Source organism: Neofelis nebulosa, chromosome 4 (genome assembly GCF_028018385.1).
Source record: "Neofelis nebulosa isolate mNeoNeb1 chromosome 4, mNeoNeb1.pri, whole genome shotgun sequence".
Classification (NCBI taxonomy): domain Eukaryota; kingdom Metazoa; phylum Chordata; class Mammalia; order Carnivora; family Felidae; genus Neofelis; species Neofelis nebulosa.
In genome coordinates, this window is record NC_080785.1 from 55,687,861 (window position 1) to 55,712,626 (window position 24,766).

Genomic DNA, 24,766 nt, shown 5'->3' on the forward strand with positions numbered 1-24,766 from the left:
CTGAAGGATTCAATTTTCCACTAATCCCTTCCTTTTTACCCACTCTTCACCTGCCTAATGTGTATTTATTTTTCAGTTCTATTTATCTTTCAGGTACTTTCTCAGTTTCCTCTCACTTCCTTTGGTAAAGGGGCCCTTCACAAACATTCTCCTAGCGCTCTGTATTTTTCAAATCCTAGCACTGAGCCCACTGGATTATTGCCTACCTGTATTCTCCCCTGGAGTCAAAACTCTGGGAGTATAATGAACAGGTTTAGTAGTCAGAGTCACAGTCCCCATACTTAATGGGGTTCTTGGCACACATGTGTTTCTCAATAAATACTTATTAAAGCATTAACAATATGCTGGAATTACTCAAGGATCATTATAAACTTTTTTTTTCCACCTTGGCAACTGCAAAATTGCCCTTATTAGTGACATGAGAAATTACTGAAGTTTTAGCTAGAGAAATGCCCTGATTTGACTTAACTCCTAAAAGGCACTCGTGCTACTGAGTGAAAAATAGACCCTAATGGAGCCAAGACAGGGGCTAAGCAGTTTCGGGGCAAAGGCAGTAATTCAGGTCAGAGATGAGATGTGGGTATAATCTCAGGGTATGTCTGGCAGAACCTGCTGTTTATCATGGGTAAAAGAGCAAGACCGTGAATGACTCCAAAGCTGTGCATCACATGTGCCATCTAATGAGATGGAGACAAGGAAGAGTAGGTTGGAGTACAGGTAAAGGAGAGGTTCAGTTTTGCAAGTTTATATTGAGATGTCTATCAAATATTTCAGCTCAGATGTTGAGTGGGCAGTTGAACATATGCTACGTGTTTGGGATTTAGAAAGACCCTTAACCATTACGTATAATGTGTGACAGGCTTTTGGAACATGTTCTTTATGCAGATTCAAGAGGTTACTCTGTTTCTATTCTCAGAGTTTTCATCAGAAAAGGACACTGAATTTGGTAAAATGATTTTCATGCATCATTCAATATAATCATTCTTGTCTTCTTTAAAACTGTTAATATGTGGACTTTCAAATATTAAACCAGCTTTGCATCCCTAAAATAAACCTCACTTGCACATGGTATAGGTCCTTCTTCTGTGTTGCCAAATTCTGCTTACTAATACTTTGCTAAGGATTTTTAGCTCTAGATTTATGAGGGAAAATAGTTTGTACTTTTCCTTTTTTTTTTTTTTTTTTTTATTATCTGCTCTGGTCTGGTAATCAGGATAATAACTACTAGCTTCATAAAACAAATTAGGAAGTGTTCCCTCCTCTCGTATTTCTGTAAGAAACTGTGTAGAACTAATATTAATTCCTAAATATTTGGAAATAACTGAAGAATTCTCCAGTTAAACAGTCCGGGCCTGGATATTTCCTTTGGGGAAGTTTTTTTTTTGTTTGTTTTGTTTTTTTTTTAAGTTTATTTATGTATTTTCAGACAGAGACAGAGGGAGAGAGGAGCAGACAGTGAGGGAGAGAATCTCAAGCAGGCTCTGCATTACCAGCGCAGAGTCTGATATGGGGCTCAAACTCAAGAAACTCTAAGATCATGAGCTGAGCCAAAACCAAGAGTTGGACACTTAACCAACTGAGCCACCCAGGAACCCCCCTTTTGGGAGGTTTTTAAATCGCAAATCCAATTTTCTTAGTAGTTATATTATTCAAATTTTCTATTCATCACAGGGGAAAAAATGTCAACCACATGTGGTGATGGATGTTAACTAAACCTACTGTGATCATAGTTTCTCAATCTATGCTCATGTCAAACTCATGTTGCACAACTAAAACTAATTAATCAATGTTATACGTCAAATGTATCTCACTTTAAAATTTGTTTCTGGGGCGCCTGGGTGGCCCAGGTGCTTAAGCATCCAACTTCAGCTCAGGTCATGATCTTGTGGTTCTTGAGTTAGAATCCCACATCAGGCTCCCTGCTGTCAGTACAGAGCCCATTTCTCATCCTCTGCCCTCCCTTCTCTGCCCTTCTCCCACTCGCACACTCGCTCTCAAAAATAAACATTAAAAAAAAAATTTAATGGCACAAAAACAGACACTCAGATCGATAGAACAGAATAGAGAGCCCAGAAATGGACCCACAAACATATGGCCAACTCATCTTTGGCAAAGCAGGAAAGAATATCCAATGGAATAAAGACAGTCTCCTCAGAAAGTGGTGCTGGGAAAACTGGACAGCAACATGCAGAAGAATGAACCTGGACCACTTTCTTACACCATACACAAAAAAAAACTGAAAATGGATGAAAGTCCTAAATGTAAGACAGGAAACCATCAAAACCCTCGAGAAGAAAGCAGGCAAAAACCTCTCTGATCATGGCTGCAGCAACTTCTTACTCAACAGGTCTCTGGGGACAAGGGAAACAAAAGAAAAAATGAACTACTGGGACCTCATCAAAATAAGAAGCTTCTGCAAAGTGAAGGAAACAATCAGCAAAACGAAAAGGCAGCCGATTGAATGGGAGAAGATATTTGCAAATGACATATCACATAAAGGCTTAGTATCCAAAATCTAGAAAGAACTTATCAAATTCAGCACCCAAAAAACAAATAATCCAGTGAAGAAATGGGCAAAAGACAGGAATAGACACTTCTCCAAAGAAGACGTCCAGATGGCCGACACATAAAAAAAAGCTCAACATCACTCATCAGGGAAATACAAATCAAAACCACAATGAGATACCACCTTACACCTGTCAGAATGGCTCACATTAACAACTCAGGCAACGAAAGATGTTGGCGAGGATGTGGAGAAAGAGGATCTTTTTTGCATTGCTGGTGGGAATGCAAGCTGGTGCAGCCACTCTGGAGAACACTATGGAGGTTCTTCAAAAAATTAAAAATAGAACTACCCTACGACCCAGCAATTGCACTAGGTATTTATTCAAGGGATACAGGTGTGCTGTTTCAAAAGAACACATGCACCCCCATGTTTATAGCAGCACTATCAACAATAGCCAAAGTATGGAAAGAGCCCATCGATGTCCATCGATGGATGAATGGATAAAGAAGATGTGGTATATATATACAATGGAGTATTACTCGGCAATCAAAAAGAATGAAATCTTGCCATTTGCAACTATGTGGATGGAACTGGAGGGTATTATGCTGAGTGAAATTAGTCAGAGAAAAACAAATGTCATATGACTTCACTCATATGAGGACTTTAAGACACAGAACAGATGAACATAAGGGAAGGGAAGCAAACATAATATAAAAACAGGGAGGGGGGAAAAAACATAAGAAACTCTTAAATATGGAGAAAAGAGGGTGACTAGAGGGTTGTGGGAGGGCGGATGGGCTAACTGGGCAAGGGGCATTAAGGAATCTATTCCTGAAATCATTGTTGCACTATATGCTAACTCATTTGGATGTAAATTTAAAAAATAAAAATTTTAATTTATCTATTTCTCATTGGATGAGCTGTGATAGTTCTGGTATTTGAGGAATCGGTCCATTTCTTCCGGGTGTCAAATTGATGTGTGCAGAGGTTGTTTTTTGTTGCAATATTCCCTATTATTCTTTTGATGTCTGCAGAGAATGTAGTGGTAGCCCATTTTATCCCTGATACTGGTAATTTGCTTTTTCACTTTGTCTTTTCAAAGAATTAACTCTTAGTTTCATTGATTTTTCTCTATTTTTTAAATTTCATAGATCCGTTCTCTTTACTGTTTCCTTCTTTCTAGTTGCTTTGTATCTACTTTGCTCTTTTTTCTAGGTTTTTTGTTTGTTTGTTTTTTTCCTCTAGGCTCTTAAAGTGAAAACCTTGACTACTGTTTTGAGACTTTTTTAATCTATACATTCTGAGTGCTATCACTGTCTCTCTCAGAACTGCTTTGGCTGTTCCCACAAATTTTGATAGGTTCCATTTTCAGTTTCATTAAGTTCTCTATATTTTATTTCCCTTGACACTGTTCTTTGATTCATGGAATATTTAAAGGTGTGCTTCTCAGTTTCCCATGTTGAAATTTTCCTGTAAGGGGCGCCTGGGTGGCTCAGCCAGTTAAGAGTCTGACTCTTGGTTTCGGCTCAGGTCATGATCTCACAGTGTGTGAGTTCGAGCCCCGCATCAGGCTCCGTGCTGACAGCACAGAGCCTGCTTGGGATTCTCTCTCTCTCCCTCTCTCTGCCCCTCCCCCACTCACTCTCTCTGTCTCTCAAAAATAAATAAAACTTTAAAAAAATTTTAAAAAAAAGAAAATTTCCTGTTATGTTTACATTATTGATTTCTTTTTGATGCCATTGTCAACAAAGAACATATTCTGTACAATTTCAATCTCGTACATTTGTTAAGGTTGTCTTATGGTCTAGATATGGCATATCCTGGTATAGGTTTCCTGAGCACTTAAAAAGAAAGTGAATTCTGCTTTTGTTGCGTGGAGTGTCTTATAAACTTAGATTAGATCCTCCTGGTTGATGTTAGTGAGTTCTTCCACATCCTCGCTCATTTCTGATTCACTTGTTCTTTCAATTTCTCAGAAGGGGCCAATGAGGTCTCCAACTTGGAATGTGAATTTGTCTCTTTCTTTTCGGTTCTATCAGTTTTCAACCATATATTTTGCTGCTGGCTTTTCTGGCGCATACACATTTAGGATTGCTATGTCTTCTTGGTGGACTGACCCTTTTATCAAGGGTCTACAAATCTACAATATAATTTTAATCTACAAATTTGATTATATTTGAAGCAAATTTCTGAAATAAAGCATACAGTAGGGTCATATTTTTGAGTACACTCTGGCAAGCTCTTTGTATTGGTGTATTTAGATCATTTACATTTAAGGTAATTATTGCTACATTAAGGCTTAACTGTCAATTTTTTTTTTGTTTCTTTTCAGTTGTTTTCCTCCATTTCTTACTGTCTTCAGCTCTAATTATTTGAATTTTTTTAGAATTACATTTGATGTAAATATAGTGTTTCAAATGTAACTCTCTGTATTGTTCTAGATTTTATATCTAGATATATTTATAAATTATTACATTATGTGTCCATCAGTTATCACTGTCTAATGTCATCGTCTTTCACCAGTTAAAGTATGAAATCTTACCCTCCAGGGGCGCCTGGGTAGCTCAGTAGGTTAAGTGTCTGACCTCGATTCAGGTCATGATCTCACAGTTTGTGAGTTCAAGATCTGTGTCAGGCTCTGTGCTGACAGCTCAGAGCATGGAGCCCGCTTCACATCCTGCATGTCTCCCTTGCTCTCTGCCTCTCACCTACTCCTGCTCTTTCTCCAAAATAAATATTAAGAAAAAATTTTTTTTTAAATCTTACCTCCCACAACCAATGAGTCAAGGAAGAAATCACAAAGGACATCAAGGCTACCTTGAGATGAGTTCTAAGACGATGGCAGAGTAAGAGTAACCTGAGCTCACTTCCTCCCATGACACACATTTAATGTAAGTCCTTTGGAAAATGATCTAAAGATTAGCAGAAGAGATCATCCACAGCTAAAGACAAAGAAGAAGACACATTGAGAAGGGAAGAGGGGGCAGAGATGCAGTTGAGCACCAAACCCCCAGGAGAGGGACCCCCAAGTGGGAGGGATGTCACAGGTGTGAAGGTCCTCCCTGAGGAATGTTATCAAGCCACACATTAAGCACCCCAGGCCATGGGGATCTGTACCTAAAGACCTGCTCCTACAACACTTGGCTTTGAGAAGGGCTGCACTCCAGGAAAGGCAGAGGATTACAGGAAACTGAGACTGTTCTTAAAGGACCAGCACACTGTACCACTATGCCCAAGGCCTAGCACAGAGCAGCAGTTGGTCAAGCCACCTGGGTTATAAGTGAAGGAAATCTACTGACTTAATTTTAAGATGTGTGCTGAAGGGGAAGGGATCTACAAGAGCCTTCCCAGAGAAAGAAAGTGCTGGTGGGTGCCATTTTTCTTGCCCTCCTTCAATCTAGCTGGCTGGATGCTTGCCAGAGCTCGTTCTGACACTCTCCATCTGTACTGCTAGCACTCACTGTTGACCCCAGAATTCCCCTGCAGACCCACCCTGCCAAGTGGCTCCCGTCCCCGACACACCTGGCAGTCCTGGCCGGGACTGGCACCGCACGCCCCCTCCAAAGAGGCTCCTGGGGGTGGAGGGGGCATGCCCACACAAGCTTACCCTGATCTCTCAGCCAGCTATGCCAGGAGCTAATCCTACCCACCAGCCAGCCTGTAGCAGCTATAGCCAGGCCTCTCAGCTGGGCACACCAGGGGCCAGCCCTTCCCACCAGTACACTCCCAGTAGTCACAGCCAGACGCTGCAGACAGATGGGCTGGGGGGCAGCAGCACTCACCAGCACAACTACAGCAGATGCAGCCCAGGCACAACGGGAGGGTGTATACCGCCCACACAGGGGACACCACCGGACCACCTGGTGCTGGGCACTAGGGGGCACTGTACTACTGGGCTCACAGAATGCCTTCTAAATAACACCACAACCTTCAAGACCAGGAATCACAGCTGACCTACATTATACATAGAAATAAACAGAGTGAGAAAAAATGAGGTGACAGAGGCATATGTTCCAAACAAAAGAACAAGATAAAATCTCAAAAAACTAAGTGAAATGGAGATAAGCAATCTATCTGATAAAGAGTTCAAAGTAATGATGCTCACTAAACTTGAGAAGAGCGGATGAAATCAGTGAGAACTACAACAAAGAAAGAAAATACAACCTATCAGAACTAAAGAATACAATAAAGGAAAAATACAATAAAGGAATCAAGAGCAGATTAGAGGATGCAGAAGAATGAATCAATCATCTGGGAGACAGTGTACTGAAATGGACTCAAGCTGAAGAGCAAAAAGAAAAATGAGCATATAGTAAGGTACTTCTAAGACAACATCAAGCATAACAATATTCACCTTATAGGTGTCTCAGAAGAAAGAAAGAAAGAAAGAAAGAAAGAAAGAAAGAAAGAAAGAAAGAAAGAAAGAAAGAAAGAAAGAAAGAAAGAGGCAGAACACTTATCTGAAGAAGTAATAGCTGAAAATTCCCTTAAACTGGGGAAGGAAATGGACATCCAGGAAACAGAGAGAGCCCCAAGCAAGATGAATCCAAGGAGGTCTACATCAAGACACAAAAATTAAAATGTTAAAAATTAAAGAAAAAGTAATCTTAAAACAGGAAAAACAATTACTTCTGTACAAAGGAAACCCTAAAACACTATCAGCTAATTTTTCAACAGAAACTTTGTAGGACAGAAGGAAATGGCATGATATATTCAAAGTGCTAAAAGGAAAAAACCTACAACCAAGAATATTCAACCTAGCATGCAAAGTTATTCAGCATTGAAGGAGAGATCAAGTTTCCCAGATAGAAGAAGTTCATCACCACTAAACCAGCCTCATAAAAAATGCTAACAGAACTTCTTTAATCAGAAAAGGCAAGGCCATAAATAGAAGAAAACTATGAAAAGAAAAATTTTCACCACTAAAAGCAACAGGAGTGTACTACATCAATCACTTACAAGGCTAGTAATGAAGATTAAAACAAAAGTCAATTCCTGGATAAAGCTGGATTGTATTACACTAAGCAAAGTCAGTCAGAGAAAGACAAATACCGTGATTTCACTCATATGTGGAATTTAGGAAACAAAACAGATGAACGCATGGGAAGGGAAAGAAAGAGAGGAAAGAGAGAGACAGAGAGATAGAGAGACAGAGAGAGAGAAGGAAACCATAGACACCCTTAACAATAGAGAATAAGCTGAGTGTTGATGGAGGGAGGTCTGTGGGGGATGGGCTAGATGGGTGATGAGTACTAAGGAGAGCACTTGTTATGCTGAGTGTTATATGTAAGTGATCAATCACTAAAGTTTACTCCTGAAACTGTATTACATTATATGTTAACTAGCTAGATTTTAAATAAAAATTTGGAGCATAAAACAAAAAAACAAGGTAATTCTATCTACAATAATTGGTTAAGAGATACACAAAATAAGATGAAAAATTTGACATCATATACATGAAACATGCAGTAGGAAATAAAAATACAATGTTTTCAGAATGTGTTCAAACTTAACTATCACGTGTGCTACATACATAGGGTATTAAATATGAATCTCATGGTAAACACAAACCAAAAATCAATGATACACAAAAAATTTACAGAAAGGAATCCAAGCAAAACATTAAAGAAATCATCATCACGAGGGAGAAGAGCAAGACAATACAAAAGAAATACAAAAACAACCAAAAAAAAAAACAAAACCCCAATTAAAATGCCACTAAATACATACCTATCAATAATTACTCTAAATGTAAAAGGTCTAAATGCTCCCATCAAATAACATACAGTGAATGAATGGAAAACAAAATATGACTCAACTATATGCTGCTTACAAGAGACACACTTCAAGGGCGCCTGGGTGGCTCAGTTGGTTAAGCATCCAACTTCGGCTCAGGTGATGATCTCGCAGTTTGTGAGTTCCAGCCCCGCGTTGGGCTCTGTACTGACAGCTCAGAGCCTGGAGCCTGTTTCAGATTCTGTGTCTCCTTCTATCTCTGCCCCTCTCCCACTTGTGCTCTATCTCTATCAAAAATAAACGTTAAAAAAAAAAAAAAAGACACACTTCAAACCGAAAGATACATACAAACTACAAGTGAAGGGATGGAAAAAATATTCCATTCAAATGGAAGTAAAAAAAAAAAAAGCTGAGGGTAGCAATACTTATGGTAGACAAAAGAGGGTTTAGAACAGTGACTGCAGGAGCAAGGGGGTGGCTCACCCAGTTAAGCATCTGACTCTTGCTTCTGGTTCAAGTCATGATCTCACAGTTTGTGAGCTCGAGCCCGAAGTTGGGCTCATGCCAACAGCATGGAGCCTGCCTGGGATTCTCTCTCTCCTCTCTCTGCCTCTCCCCCTGCTCGCATGCACTCACTCACTCTCTCACTCTCTCTCTCTCTCTCTCTCTCTCTCTCTCAAAAGAAACTTAAAAAAAAAAATTGACTGCAAAAAGAGACAAAGAGCATTACATAATGATAAAGGGATCAATCCAATCTGAGGCTATAACAATTTTAAATATCTATGCACCTAAATATATGTTTAATAAGGGGTGCCTGGTTGCCTCAGTTCATTAAATGTTAGACTTCAGCTCAGGTCATGATCTTGCAGTTCATGGGTTTGAGCCCTGCGGGTCAGGCTCTGTGTTGACAGCTCAGAGCCTGGAGCCTGCTTTGGATTCTGTGTCTCCCTCTCTCTCTGTCCCACCCCTGCCCATGCTCACGCTCTCTCAAAAATGTGTGTATATCAAAAAAATTAAAAATACATATATTGACATGTAAAGCAAATATTGACATAAAGGGAGAAATTGACATTAACACATTAATAGTAGGAGACTTTAACATTCTGCTTACATCAGTGGATAGGTCATCCGGACAAAATCAGTAAAGAAAGAGTGGCTTTTAACAACACAGTAGGCCAGATGGGCCTAAAAGATATATACAGAACACTCCATCCAAATACAGCTGAATACACATTCTTTTCAAGTACACACACAATATTCTCCAGGATGGGTCATTTTAGGACACACAGCAAGTCTTGATAAATATAAGAAGACTGAAATCCTATCAAGCATCTTACTGACCACAACAGGATGAAACTAAAAATTACAAGAAAAACTGTAAAATACAAACACATGGAGACAAAACATGGTACTAAACTACCAGTTGGTCAATAAAGAAATCCAGGAGGACATCAAAAAATATCTGGAGACAAAAACAATAACAAAAAAAGGTGGACACACAATGCTTCAAGATCTTTGAGACAAAGTTAAAGCAGTTCTAAGAGGGAAATAGATAGTGATACATGCTTTCCTCAAGAAATAAGAAAAATCTCAAAAAATCTAACCTTATACCTAAAGGAACTAAAAAAACCCAACAAAGCCTAAAGTTAGAAGGAAATAATAAAGATCAGAGAGGAAATAAAGACTAAAAAAAAAGAGAGAGAGAGAGAGAGAGAGAGAGAGAGAGATCAAATCAATGAATCTAAGAGCTGGTTCTTTAAAACAGTAAAACAAGAAACCTTTAGCCAGTCTCAACAAGGGAAAAAGAGAACTCAAAATTAGAAATAAAAGAGGAAAACAGGGGCACCTGGGTGGTTCAGTCAGTTAAGCGTCCGACTTTGATTCAGGTCATGATCTCACTGGTCATGTGTTCAAGCCCTGCCTGGCGCTCTGTGCTGACAGCTCAGAGCCTGGAGCCTGTTTCAGGTTCTGTGTCTCCCTCTCCCTCTGCCTTTCCCCTGCTCATGCTTGCACACTCTCTCTCTCTTTCTCTTTCTCTCTCAAAAATAAACATTAAAAAAATTAGAAAAAAAATTTTTTAAAGAGGAAAACAGTAACACAAACAACAACAACACAACAAACTCCACAGAAATAGAAAGGATTAGAAGAGACTACTATGAAAAATAATACCCCAGCAAAGCAGACAACCTGGAAGAAATGGAAAAATTTCTAGGAACATGCAATCTTCTGACACTCAATCAGGAAGAAATATAAAATATGAACAGACCAATTACCAGTGAGAAAAATGCATCAGTAACCAAAAAACTCTCAAACAAAAGTCCAGGACCAGATGACTTCACAGGTGAATTCTACCAAACACTTAAAGAGAGTTAATACCTATCCTTTTCTAACTATTCCAAAAAAAATCTGAGAGGAAGAAGTACTTTCCAATTTATCCTATGATGTCAGCATACTGATACCAAAACCAGACAAAGGCACTACAAAGAAAGAAAATTACCAGTCAATATCCTTGATGAACATAGATGCAAAAATTCTTGACAAAATATTAGCAAATCAATTTCAACAATATATAGAAAAGATCATTCATCATGACCAAAAATACATTAACAAAATGAAAGATAAAAATCACATTATCATCTCAACAGATGCAGAAAAAGCATCTAGCATAACTCAACATCCATTCATGATGAAAACTCAACAAAGTAGAGTTAGAGGGAACACACCTCATGATAATAAAGGTCATCTATGACAAACCTGCAGCTAACATCATTCTCAAAGGCAAAAAGATGAAAGCTTTTCTTCTAAGATCAGGAATCAGACAATTATGTCCACTCTTGCCACTTTTACACAACATAGTACTGGAAGTTCTTGTGAAAGCAATTAGATGGGAAAAATAAATCAAAGGCATCCAAATCGGAAAGAAGTAAAACTATCACTCTTCACAGATGACATGGTACCATATATAGAAAACCCTAAAGATGCCACTAAAACAAAACCTTTTACAATGAATGTAATCAGTGAAGCTTCAGGATACAAATTAATACACAGAATCCTGTTGCACTTCCATACACTAAACAAACCATCAATAGGAAAAATTAAGAAAACAATTCCACTTACAAGTGGGTAAGAATAAAATATCTAGGAATAAATTTAACCAAAGACATCAAAGACCAGTACTCTGCAAACTATACAACAAAGAAAATCCTAAAACTAGACGGCTTTACTGGTGAACACTAGCCAACATTTAAAGAAGAATTAACCCCAATCCTTCTTAAACTCTTCCAAAAGACTGTAGAGGAGGGAATACTCCTAACCCATTCTATGAGGCGAACACTACCCTGACACCACAGCCACATAAAAATACTACAAGAAGGGCAAAGTGTAGACTGGTACCCCTCCTCAGTCATGATGCAAACACTCTCAACAGAAACTAGAAAACAGAATCCACCAGCTTATTAAAAGGATTATACACTATAACCAACTAAATTTCTTCTTGGAATGCAAGGATGGCACGAGACAATCACTGTAGTTCACCAAAGCAATAAAATCAAAGGAAAAAAAAAACCCCTACACAATCATCTCAACTGATGCATAAAAAACATGACAAAATTCAATTCCCTTTTAGGATAAAAACACTAAATAAAGAATGGAAGGAAACTTCCTCAACTTGATAAAGGTCATCTATCAAAACTGCCAAGATAGCAGCATAGTCAATGCTCAAAGACTAAAATCTTATCCCCTAAGATCAAAAACAGGATAGGATGACCAATTTCACTCCTATTCAACATAGCATTAGAAACACTAGCCAGAACAATTATGTAAGAAAACAAATTTAAAGTATTCAAATTGGAAAGAAGTAAAATTATCTCATAACACATACAAGGATTTTTTATGTAGAAAACCCTAAAGATTTCATGCCCCTCCTCCAAAAAAAAAAAAAAAGCTATTAGCAGTAATATATTCAAAGTCACAGGATACAAAATCAATATGCACAAGTCAGTTGCAGTTCCATACCGATGGTGATGAACAATAAAGGTGGACCCTGACAAATATACAAAAATTAACTCAAAGTGGATCAAAGACCTAAATATAAGAGTTCAAGTATAAAACTCTTAGAAGAAAATACTGGAGAAAATCTTCATGAAATTCATTTAGCAATCATCTCTTGGATAGGACATCAAAGGCACAAACAACAAAAGAAAAAAATGGAGAAATCTGACTTCATCAAAATTCAAAAACTTTTTTGCATCAAAAAACATTATCAAAAAAGTGTAAAGACAGAATGGGAGAAACTACTTGCAAGTCTTATATCTGATGAGGGATTAATGTCAAAAATGTAGAAAATAACCTCCAAGCGAACTGAAAAAATGGGCACTAGACTAGAATAGGTATTTCTTCACAGATAAAAAAATGGCCAATAGGCACATAAAAATCATGACCAACACACTAGTTATTAGAGAAATGCAAATTAAACCACAATGAGATGTCACTTCACAGCCATTAGGATGGCTATGAAAAGGAAGGAAGGAAGGAAGGAAGGAAGGAAGGAAGGAAGGAAGGAAGGAAGGAAGGAAGGAAGGAAGAAAGAAAGAAAGAAAGAAAGAAAGAAAGAAAGAAAGAAAGAAAGAAAGAAAGAAAGAAAGAAAGAAAGAAAGAGAGAGAGAACAAGTGTTTGTGAGGACATGGTGGCACCGGAATTCTTCTGCATCACTGGTGGGAGAGCAAAACTGTTCAACCACTATGCAGAACAGCTCAGAAATTCCTCAGAAAATTAAATATAAAAAAACAGGGGCACCTGGGTGCCTCAGTTGGTTAAGCGTCCAACTTCGGCTGAGGTCATGATCTCACAGCTCATGGGTTCAAGCCCCATGTCGGGCTCTGTGCTGACAGCTCAGAGCCTGGAGCCTGCTTCGGGTTCCATGTCTCCCTCTCTCTCTGCCCCTCCCCTGCTTGCACTGCGTCTCTCTCTCTCTCAAAAGCATTAATTTTTTAATGTTCTCTCTCAAACATTAATATTTTTTTAAAATAATGATAAATAAATAAATTACCACCACACGACAAAGCATTTCAAATCATAGTCATACCCCAAAGAATTGAAAGGACTCAGATTGTTTACAGCACCATTATTCACAAGAGCCACGAGTTAGAAACAACCCAAGTATCTATCAACAAGTGAATAAATTTCAGCATTTACATATATTATTTAGCCTTAAAAAATCAAATTGTGACACATAAGACATTTTATCATTCCACCAACATTTATTGAGATACCTAAATTTATTGAGATACCTAAAATAAATTCATACAGAGAAAAAGCAGATGAGAGGTTACCAGAAACTGAGAGGAAGGGACAGAAGAGAGTTATCACTTAATAGGTGCAGAGTTTTTGTTTGAGATTTAAAAAAGTTCTGCAGGGTGTCTGGGTGGCTCAGTTAAGCGTCCTTTATTGATCTCAGCTCAGGTCCTCATATCACGGTTCCTGAGATAGAGCCCCATGGGATGCTCTTTCGCTGCCCCTCTCCCACTCTTGTGCACACTGTCTCTCAAAACAAACTTAAAAAAAAAAGTTCTGCAAGTGGATAGCAGTGATGATTGTACAACACTGTCAATATACTCAATGCCATTTAATTGTACAGTTAAAAATGGACACAAAAGGGACACCTGGATGGCTCAGTTGGTTCATAGTCTGACTTCAGCTCAGTTCATCATCCCCTGGTTTGAGGGTTCAAGTCCCGCGTAGGGCTCGATACTGTCAGCACACAGCCTGCTTTGGATTCTCTATCTGCCTCTCTCTCTGCCCCTCCCTGCACCAGTGCTCTCTAAAACATTTTTTTTGTAATGGACACAAAAATTGCAACGTAGAACACATTTTACCACAATTTTTAATTTTTTTTTAATGTTTATTTTTGAGAAAGAGAATGAGCAGGGGAGGGGCAGAGAGAGAGAGAGAGAGAGAGAGAGAGAGAGAGAGAGAGAGAATGAATCCAAAGCAGGCTCCAGGCTCTGAGCTTTCAACACAGAGACTGACGTGGGGTCGAACACACGAGCCACAAGATCATGGCCGGAGCCTCAGTCAGACACTTAACCAAGTGAGCCACCTGGCGCCCCTACCACAATTTTTAAATAGGCAAAAAAAGAAAAAACCTTACCTCCATTTTGATCCCTTTATACTCATCCGTTTAAAACATGATGGTCTTAAATATTTTCAGTACATATAGTTAAAAACACAGTGTTGTAATTTTTGCTTTCACTGTCAAAAATAATTTAGAAAACTCAAGGAGAGGAGGAAAGCCCATTGTATTTACACATATTTTTCCTTACCATATTCTTCCTGGGGTCCCAAGTTTCCCTCTTTCAACATTTCCTCTCTGTAACAAGAACTTCCTTTAGCTATTCTTTTAGAGTCAGTCTACTGGTACCAAATTCTCTTAGTTGTTGTTCATCAGAGATTTTGATTTCCCCTTCATTCCTGAAGGTTATTTTTCACTGGGTAGGGAATTCTGAATTAACAGTTTTTTTCTTCCAGTGCTTGAAAATGTTTGACCATTTCCTTCTGGCCTCCATGATTTCTGATTAGAAATCCTCTTTCATTCACATCATTTTTCCCCATACCAAGTTGTTTCATGCTGCTTTAGTGAATTTTTATCTTCAGTTTTCAAAAGTTTAATTATGTGTCTTGGCATAGAATTCTCTGAGTTTACCCTTGGATTTATCTTTCTGCTTTGAGTTATTTCCTCTTGAATCTGTAGGTTTATATCTCTTGCCAAATTAAGGAAGTTTTCAGCCATTATTTCTTTAACACCTTAAGCCTCATGGTCTTTCTCTTCTTTTTCTCCAAATCCAATGACACAAATGCTAGATCTGCTCCCTAAGGCTCTGTTCGTTTTATTGCTATGTTGTCTCTATGGCTCTATCTTCTAGTTGGTGAATGCTTCACCCCTCCATTCTGCCATTGACCCCAATCATTGTGCTTTGTATTTTATTCTGTCGTTCAGGTCTAAAATTCCCATTTTTTATTTGCTTCAAGTATGTTCCTTATTATTTGAAGCATTTTTAGCATGGCTCTTTAAAATCCGTGAGGTAACTCTAACATTTCTGTCATCTCAATGCTGCAATGTATTAGTTGTCTTTTTCATTCAGATGAGGTCTTCTTGGCTGTTGGTATAATATTTTCAATCAACTCTGGACATTTTCGCATTATGAGACTCTGGATGTTAAATCCTGTGTTTGCTGACTTTCCCTGATACTGCTCCTGCCTCATTATTGTCAGGTAGAGATCAACGTCCAGGTTCTCATTTGGCATCCATGAACACCTGAGTGTGGGGAGCTCTTTTCTATGGCTAGGCACTCAAGTTCCACCTGTGGTCTCCACAGAAGCCACAGCATAGGTGACTTCGCTACCGGTCGGCCATGGTCAAAGTCCCGACTCTCCAGCAGGCTTCATCTGAACTACCCCAGTGGAGTAAGAATACTACTGGATGAGGAAAGAGGTCCAGGATTCCCTTGGGGTCACCATTGACTCCACAAAGAGTGAGCTCATTACTGACCAGCCAGAATTAAATCACATCTCTCTAATTGGCCAATCTCGGACACCATCCCAGTAGGGTCGGGGGGAGGGGGTGGGGGGGGGGGGTGGGTGGGCTGAGGTACCTGTTAGAGACTGGTTTTAAGTCTAGGCTCCCCAATCTTTGCTGACATGGATGGGAGCGAGACACAGTTTCTTCTGTGCTGGTTGACTGAACTAGAGAGATTATGGCCTGCAAGTTTTGTCTTACTATGCTGTCCCTTTCTTAAGAGAGATCAGGCTTTGGGGCGCCTGGGTGGCACAGTCGGTTAAGCGGCCGACTTCAGCCAGGTCACGATCTCGCGGTCCGTGAGTTCGAGCCCCGCGTTAGGCTCTGGGCTGACGGCTCGGAGCCTGGAGCCTGTTTCCGATTCTGTGTCTCCCTCTCTCTCTGCCCCTCCCCCGTTCATGCTCTGTCTCTCTCTGTCCCAAAAATAAATAAAAAACGTTGAAAAAAAAATTTTTTAAAAAAGAGAGATCAGGCTTTTACTAGGGCTTTTTATGTCTGTGCCCACTGGTGTTCCCATGTTGCGGGTGTATCCAATTCCATGCCTGGGTCATTTCAGGTAACAAGAAAAGCCCCTAACCAATCCACCTCTTTTCACCCTTCAGAGTCTTGTTTTATATATAGTGACCAGTGTTTTAGTCCTACTTACTAAAAGGAACAGGGAAACATATATCTATTCTATCTTCCCAGAAGCAGAAGTTCCTAAATGAATTTTTAAAGAATGGTATCTGTTACTTTACCATTTAAAAATGAAAAGTACATCAATTCAATGGAATAATACCAAATTGTCTAAAAAGTAGCCAATACTTTTGTAGTGATAAAGACCACCAAAATATCTTAAGTGACAAAAGCAAGGTGTAAGTGATATGTAGAGAATGCGATCTGTGCAAAAACAGAATACAAAAGAATATATACATGTATAGGCTAGTGCATGAACCAGGTACCTTTGGAACATTATACAAGAAACTCATAATGGTAAATGGCTTTGGGGAGAAAAACTGGAAGGCTTAGGAAAAAGACAGCAGGGTGAGAAGAAGGGGACTACATTTTTGCACATGCTACATTTCCAGAAGGATAAAAGAGTCATGTTTTTAAATAATATGTTTTATTTTGAAAAATAAGCAGGTAAGAGATACGAAAATCCTGCAGATGGCTAATATAAAATGTATATCATTAAAATTAAAAATGCCCTATATATTAATACAAAACTTAATCATTCGGTAGACTAGAAGAGGACAAAGATTAAATAGTGACTTTTGTTCTTTTCTTAAGTTTATTTATTCTGAGAGAGAGAGAGAGAGAGTGCGAGCGAGCAGGGGAAGGGCAGAGAGGGAGGGAGGGAGGAAGAGAATCCAAAGCAGACTCTGTGCTGTCAGCACAGAGTGCAACACGGGCTCCATCTCACAAACCATGAGATCATGACCTGAGCCGAAATCAAGAGTCAGACACTTAAGTGACTGAGCCATCCAGGAGCTCCTAAATAGCAACTTTTAACACGTATTTTGGATTCTGGTATGACGACAGTCTAGGTACCTGAAGCAACCTTCCCAGTAAGAACTAGGCAGAAAAAGTAAACAGACACAGCACCCTGGATCACTCCACCTCAGAGCACGGGTTTTCAGAGAGGATGCTGCAATGATGAACTTATTCCCTTTATTTCAATGAAGAGACAACAAGGGAGATAAATATTCAAGAGTCGGGAGCGGCACCACAGAGAGAGATTGCTGGGCATGAGGTTCAGAGTTCAGAACTGGAATCTGTTCCCCTCCCTGGGGACAGCGCAATCTCAGATAATTTACTTGATCTCATCTGCCTGGGTGTCACTCTCAGGATTACTAAGCAGGAATATGTGAAGATTTGGCACAATTCCTGGCACCCCGCAATTGCTCAGTAAATATTAACGGACTCTGATGAACAGAGACTTAGTGGAACCAAGAGATTGCTCTCACGAATAGCCATCACCCTTGCTTAGTTATCTGGGGAATTTTATTTAATCAAGTAACACCTCAAAATGTCTGCCATGCAAAGCTGCCGAGCCTCAAGTCACCTGACTAGCTGTTAAATACAAACAATTAATAAAGCAAATCTCTTAGAAAGTCTGTTATCTTAATACAATATTGTTGTGTCTCTATTCATTAATATCAAACTTCCTGACAGACTAGAACACAATGAATCCAACCACTAAAAAGAAAGGATAATTATGTAATGTGGCAGAGGTGCTAATTATCATCACCATGACAATCACATTACAATATATAAATGTATGAAATTCCCATGTTGTGCACCTTAAATCTGTACCATGTTATATGTCAAATAAATTTTAATTAAAAAATAAATAATGCAAGTCTTTCCCCACAATCGTATCAATCTCAAAATTCCATAGGAAGAAGCCAAAGAAAATACCTAAAGTGACCCTTTCTTTTCAAAAATAGTTGAGAAACCCAAGAACGTTTTCATGGATACAACTGAGAAAATCCCCATGTTCTGTAAATCAACCACAGTGGCACACGTCTTCTGCCACACCAGGGACGGCTCAAAGCCTGATTATAGGCTTGAGATTGATTAAAAGAAATAAACACTAGCATATCCCAAAGCAAATTACCAGCAACTATTTCTTTAGTTTACTGAAACATGCTTAAACCAGTACCATACCAGACTCACGATACACTCGACTGTCACGTTAGCACTAGTGCGTATTCACTGGGAACCAGGGAACAGGTGAAGTGTATGCAGTGGGAGAAGAAGGGCACCTGGGTGGGCATGTGGACACATCTGTGTGAATATACTAGGTTGGAAGCAATTTGAGAAAATGTGTCGTAAAAATTACCAACTGAATTCATCATAAAAATCAATACGTTTAATTCAGCTAAAAAAGCACCAAATGAAAACCTCATTAAGCAAAAAATACATAATCACTGCAATATTCTGAGGCAACCCTGAACCAGGATACATTCAAAAAAAGCAAAGCTCTTCTTCAACATAAGCACAGCAATAAATCAACTTACAGTTATGACTATTTTAAGGAATGACCAAAGTCAAGGAGCTTCTTAGTCTAAGTCAAGATAACCAGACAGGATGATGAAGGAGACTCTGAGGGCAGGTGACTGAGGTCTCCAACTCAAACATGGAAGGCAGAAGTAAGCCTTCCCCATGTTACTTGAGAAACAAATGGGGCCTCAAAATACTGAATACCAAAACACAAACACGAAGCAAATAGATGTGTCAATAGCAAAAGAGTTTTCTATTCCTCCATGTTTGTGACTATGCAAGATTTTGTGAAGACAGAAGGGTAAAGTCAGGACCTATGGCATCGCCAAGGCAATGACATCAGCTAAACCTAGGCTCGTCCTCCAACCCCAGCACTCTGAAACCTTGCTGGGTTTTCTCATCATGAGGAAATCCAGGCTTCGCTAGGCAGTGCGCCTGAGGATCCCGTACACGCTGGGTCTCACACTTCTCTGCCAAGATGCTCAGGAGAACTAGGCCAAGGCCCTGCTGAGAGTTCTATTCCATCCAGATTACTGAATGCCCGCCAAGAGATAGACATCTTTCGAGACTCTGAAAAGTCTCAGGCCATGAGTCACCACAGCTGCGGGTTCCTCCTGCTTCTCCACAAAACAGCAGAATGCACAATTGCTATGGCCTCTCACCATTACTTCTGCTTCATCAAAAGCTGACTACAGTTCAGAAGGTTTGTTGATCTTGTCCTTAACGGGCTGACATACTGTGCTTGGACATTTCAAAGAATCGATTATTTGACCAAATATAAACACATTAGTGAATAAATTCACATTCTGTATAAAGCAACAAAGGTAACAGTTGGGGTTTTTTGTTGTTGCTTTGCTTTGTTTTGGGGTTTTTTTTGTTTGCTTTTTTTGGTACCCGGACTTCTCTGTTGCTGGCCAACAACTGAAATTAGGTTATTTTTATCCTAGAGCTGCAGGGATGCTCACAGTAACTCCCTGGCTACCAACATGCTAGGAGTGGCAGAAAATAGAAGCAGCTGAAGTCTGCTAAGTTTCCCCTTATTTCCTTGAGACTGAAATTCTGCAACTATAAATAGTACTAAAGAATAACAATAAAAAATACAAGAGATGATATATATGTTAATCACCTATGTAGTCAATGAACTGAAAATAAATGTTCAAATAGACCAAAAAATTACCCACTGATTCAGGAAAAGGCTAAAATAAAACACACAAGTTACAGAGACATCAGATAGTCATACAGAAAATGAGCTAATGTGGAAAGTTCCTTTTTAGTACACAAAAGCAAGAAACACATCCACAGTGACTCCACTGTAACATTAGAAACAGTTCTAAATGTTCTAACTTCTACATGCAAAGGCCCAAGTTCCAGTCCCTGATCTACCATTAAGGAGATAAGAGACTTCGGGCAAGTCTTTTACCTTCTTTCATCCTAGAGAGATGGTACCAGACGATACCTATTACCAATGTGACCTTTCATCCTTTCTAGCTTTCAAATTACAGGGTTCTATGAAATGAAAATCCAAAGGTACAGCATTACCATATTACTGTAATCAGATGGGTCGTAAGTGCTCTGTTTAAAAACTTCACAGAGTTCCATGAATTCTTCTGTCATCTCGTGGATTTGTCCATTTAAAATCGCTCCTTTGGTACCACCAAATTCAAGTCTTTCCAGCTTTTCAAATTCCAATATGGTGACAAATATATCCTTTGAAAAAACATGGTACAATAAAGATCTTCCCACCATCATGAGCAGGACAAGAACGTTTGAAAGTTGCAAAGAAAAAACGCTCTCAAACATTCAAAATTGGTGAGTTAATGGACACTTATGTGACAGAAAATATAAATTATTAATTGAAGAAAGTTACTGCCTATTTTTAAAAAAAATTTTTAATGTTTATTTTTGAGAGAGAGAGAGAGAGCAGGGGAGGGGCAGAGACAGAGGGAAACAGCATCCTAAACAGGCTCCAGGCTCTGAGCTGTCAGCACAGAGCCTGACACAGGGGCTCAAACCCACAGACCGTGAGATCATGACCTGAGCCGAAGTCGGACGCTCAACCGAGCCACCTAGGCGCCCCTCATGACTGCCTATTTTTAAAATCATACTCCCATTTTCACATTTTGTAAGAATTTTCTAACAACTGCAGGTATTTGCCTGCAACACCTACTTTGCCAAAGCTAAATGTATGATTCCCTAATTTTGTGCCCTTCTGATTGTAAGTCAGATGCCCAGGTAATATCTAAAACTCTTTTTGGCTGCCTACACTTGGCAATGAATCACCTCCCTTAATGAAAAGGGGGTATAGGACCGTTAAGGAAGGGTGACAAGTTGCCTGCAGTTAGGCATTTAGCAGTCAGACTTGCAGAAGCATTCAAGCTGATTAAGTGATGAGGATTTTCAAAACATTAAGATCTAAATTTGAATGAAATACAACAAATTTTATATTAATAAGAAAGTCCAGACTTACTCTAAAGACCTTTACAAAGAATTTAAGGCACTGCCACAGTTCCACTGTGTTTAAAAAAAAAAAAAACCTAGCCTTAGGGTGCCTGGGTGGCTCAACCGGTTAAGCATCTGACTTCAGTTCAGGTCATGATCTCACGGTTCTTGGGTTCAAGCCTCACGTTGGGTTCTATGGTGACAGCTCAGAGCCTGGAACCTGCTTCGGATCCTATGTCCCCTCTTTCTCTGCCCCTCCCCCCACTCATGCTGTCTCTCAAAAATAAACATAAAAAAATTAAAAAATTTAAAAAACAGCCAGTTGGCTCCATCCAAATATGTGTGTCCATGTGTGTATTCATTGTTTGTTCTTTAGATATCTGAAACACATGTATACACAGCACATATTTCCATGTTATTTTTTTATAAGTGGCTTTAATATTTTTATAGTCTATGTATATATATAATAAAAGAGAATGTGGTATTCTAGATTATCAAATGGATTTTCCAGGTGTAGAATCCCAATGTCAAACATTAAACACAGAAAGGAAAAAAAGGATTTAGTTTACAGATTCATGATTTACAGCTGTCTTCCAAGAGCTTGCTAAGTTATAAGTGAAAGGTCACTGATACATAGCAGTTTCACTTATACTCAGTATACTAAAACAATCAAAAAAGAATTTAAAAAAAAAGAAACTAATGTAAAGCTTATATAACGATCTTAACACTGACCTTGTGAGCAATTCCTAAGAATAACTGAGAAAGAAGATCTTCCACTCTCCCATCCAAATAGAATAAACAGTGTCCTGAATAATAGAAAAAACTACAAGATTTTTTTTAACCCACCTACAGTATGAATAAATTGCAGGTCAAGAAATGAATACCTCTATTTTCATGAGACGGTCCAGAAAGTTGTCAAACCTACAAAACACCAGTTGAGACTGGAAATCCCATGGTTTTGGCTCATTTCCCATAAAATAGCTTGCCAGTTCCTTTCTATAGTTGAAAAAAGACTTTTTGAAAGTCTTGAGGATGTTAATGGCCACCTGCACTTTTTCCAAAGAGTCTTCGACTTCTCCTTTCAAAAGGTCTTCAGGTGAAAGGTAAATTATTGCCTAGGATTTAATGGAAAACAAATATGATTAGGAGTACCTGCGTGGCTCAGTCGGTTGAGTGTCTGGCTCTTGATTTCAGCTCAGGCCATGATCCGAGGGTCGTGGGATGGAGCCACGCATGGCTCATGGAGCCTGCTTAAAATGTTCCCTCTACCCCCCCTCCCCTGCACGTGAGCACACACTCTCAAAAAAATATAATAAAGTTGCTTTAAAAAGATTATTTTTTAAAATATGCTTTATTTCTTAGTGAAAACACCAGTTTCAATTAATCATTAAAAAAAAAATTCCCCATCATTTTTAAATGATAAATGTCTACAATTGGGCCAGCAATGTTGTGAGAAAAAAAGTTCTAAAAATTCAGATGCTTGGGTTTCAATGACATATGTGTATAGATTAGGACAATGTACAGAAGACTGAGACTCTCCAATTTCTGAATTTATACTTCCTAGCAATGACTAAGTTTTTGCTAAGCTTTATAGATAGGACAACTGTATAGTCAGAATTTGCATGGATATTCTTGCCACAAATATTCTGAGTAATTATTCCTTTATAAAAAGAAATACACGAGCCGAAAGGAAAAATCTCTGAGATCATGGACTTTAAATATATAGTCACCTTGCCTGGCAGCACTGGGCCATTTGTGAAGGTGAGATAGATCTGTTGTAAGTGAGTATATCACTGGCAATTCTTTTAGGTGAGCAAGCTCTTCTGGGAACTTAAGCACATTAGATAGGACATAAAATCTAGTGGAAATATATAAGCTAGTTTTAAATAAAGGAAACGGAAAAAGGAGAAGAGTTTTTTAAAGACACACTCAAGTAGAGGCACCTAGCTGGCTCAGTCAGGCCAACATCTGACTCTTGATCTCACAGTCATGAGTTCAAGCCCCATGTTAGGAATGAAACCTACTTAAAAAAAAAAAAAAAAAAAAAAAAAAAAAAAGACGACTCTATGTAACAGATTGATGTAGCACTGGCCAAAGTCTCCTAGGACAGTCATGTAGGTGATTTCCTGTCCTTTCCTTTCCATATTTGCTAAGAAACTATAAATTCTAAAGGTTCTCTTATGTTCTATTTTTTCCTGATGTCTGTTAACCTCATATAAATTATAGGGTTAAATTTTGTGCCTTGAATTTTGAGTTTGCTTAGAAAGTTGTTACATGTCTCAATGGAGCATGTAATGAAAGCCATTGAGTTCAACCTACGAGATAGAAGGATTTTTTCCTAAAGGTAAACCTATTAGTCTCCTTCTCCCATTAGTAGCCACCATTTTACATGTAATGTAGACTGTGTCATAAATTTGTAAGAAAATCATGTCATTTCCAAAACCCCTAACAGCAAAATCCTTTCATTATGAGCTGTAGAGTCCCAATCTGTGCTCTTATTTCCCACTCAGACTGCATGGAAAATTAACCTTTGCACATATGCTGCTAACACTGTACAGAGAACAGAGAAGAAAACTACTAATAAGCCCTTAGCAATGTATGTTATAAAGTAGTTCACATTTTGCTATGGGCTAGGGATTCCACAGACCTTTATCTACATATATTCTTCATAATAAATGTACGCTGTTATCCTTTTAGGAAGCTAAAAAAAAAAAAAAAAAATCAATGGAGATGAATCAATTGCCTTCTCTGGTTCAGAAGTCCCCAGTGACTTAATTACTTAGGTCTAACCTAACTTCCAGGCAGGCCATCCTTAAGTTCATTTCTTGCCCTTCCTGACTGACCCTCATACAAATGAGACAATCACAGCAGTTAACCTTCCAAAGACAAGGGTATAGTACTAAATAGTACTAATCATACTACGCATCATAGGTCAGCAAATCCAGTCTATACCTTTCAATGGGAAGCGAGATATTTGAGGGAAAAACCATCAATAAGGGATGGGAAACCTGGCTGTAATCAGTGATAGGGGCCACTAACTGCTTTTGTGGTATTAGCTAAATCATCTCAGAGTAGCTCGGTTTCCTTATCCGCAAAAGGAGAGAGATGAATTAGGTGAACCTCAAAATCTCTTTTAGCTCAGCCTCCGAATTATTCTGTTTCCTACAGCAGCTCTCTATAGCATATCCAACCAGGAGCACTCTACTCTCTCATACTCGACAGTATCAGCACAAATCAACAAAAAAATCTACCGATTTCTGGTCCCACTTCAGAAGTCTTATAAAGTAACATACTACTAACCAATTTATCAATAAGCCAATTAGTCAATTATTAATTAACCCATTTATCAATGATATGTTAGTTTGACACCTGTCTTCCAGCTGTTGCTTTTTTTTTTTTTACACGTTTATTTATTTTAAAAGAGAGAATGGGAGGGAAGGAGGGAGAGGCAAGAAGGAAAGGGAGAGAGGGAGAGAGAATATCAAGCAGGTTCTGTGCTGTCAGCATGGAACCTGACGTGGGGCTA

The 24,766-nt window shown here is 38.8% G+C and overlaps 1 protein-coding gene across 1 annotated transcript in view; it reads right to left on the reverse strand.

Annotated features, from left to right (window-relative positions):
* DNAH11 (dynein axonemal heavy chain 11) overlaps positions 1-24,766 on the reverse strand; it is a 367,119-nt gene that overhangs the window by 312,752 nt on the left and 29,601 nt on the right. Inside the window, exons 7-8 of the mRNA XM_058724852.1 lie at positions 22,125-22,355; positions 20,341-20,508 (exon numbers count right to left, since the gene is read on the reverse strand). Coding sequence (XP_058580835.1) covers positions 20,341-20,508; positions 22,125-22,355 — 399 coding nt within the window. The remainder of the gene's footprint in view (positions 1-20,340; positions 20,509-22,124; positions 22,356-24,766) is intronic.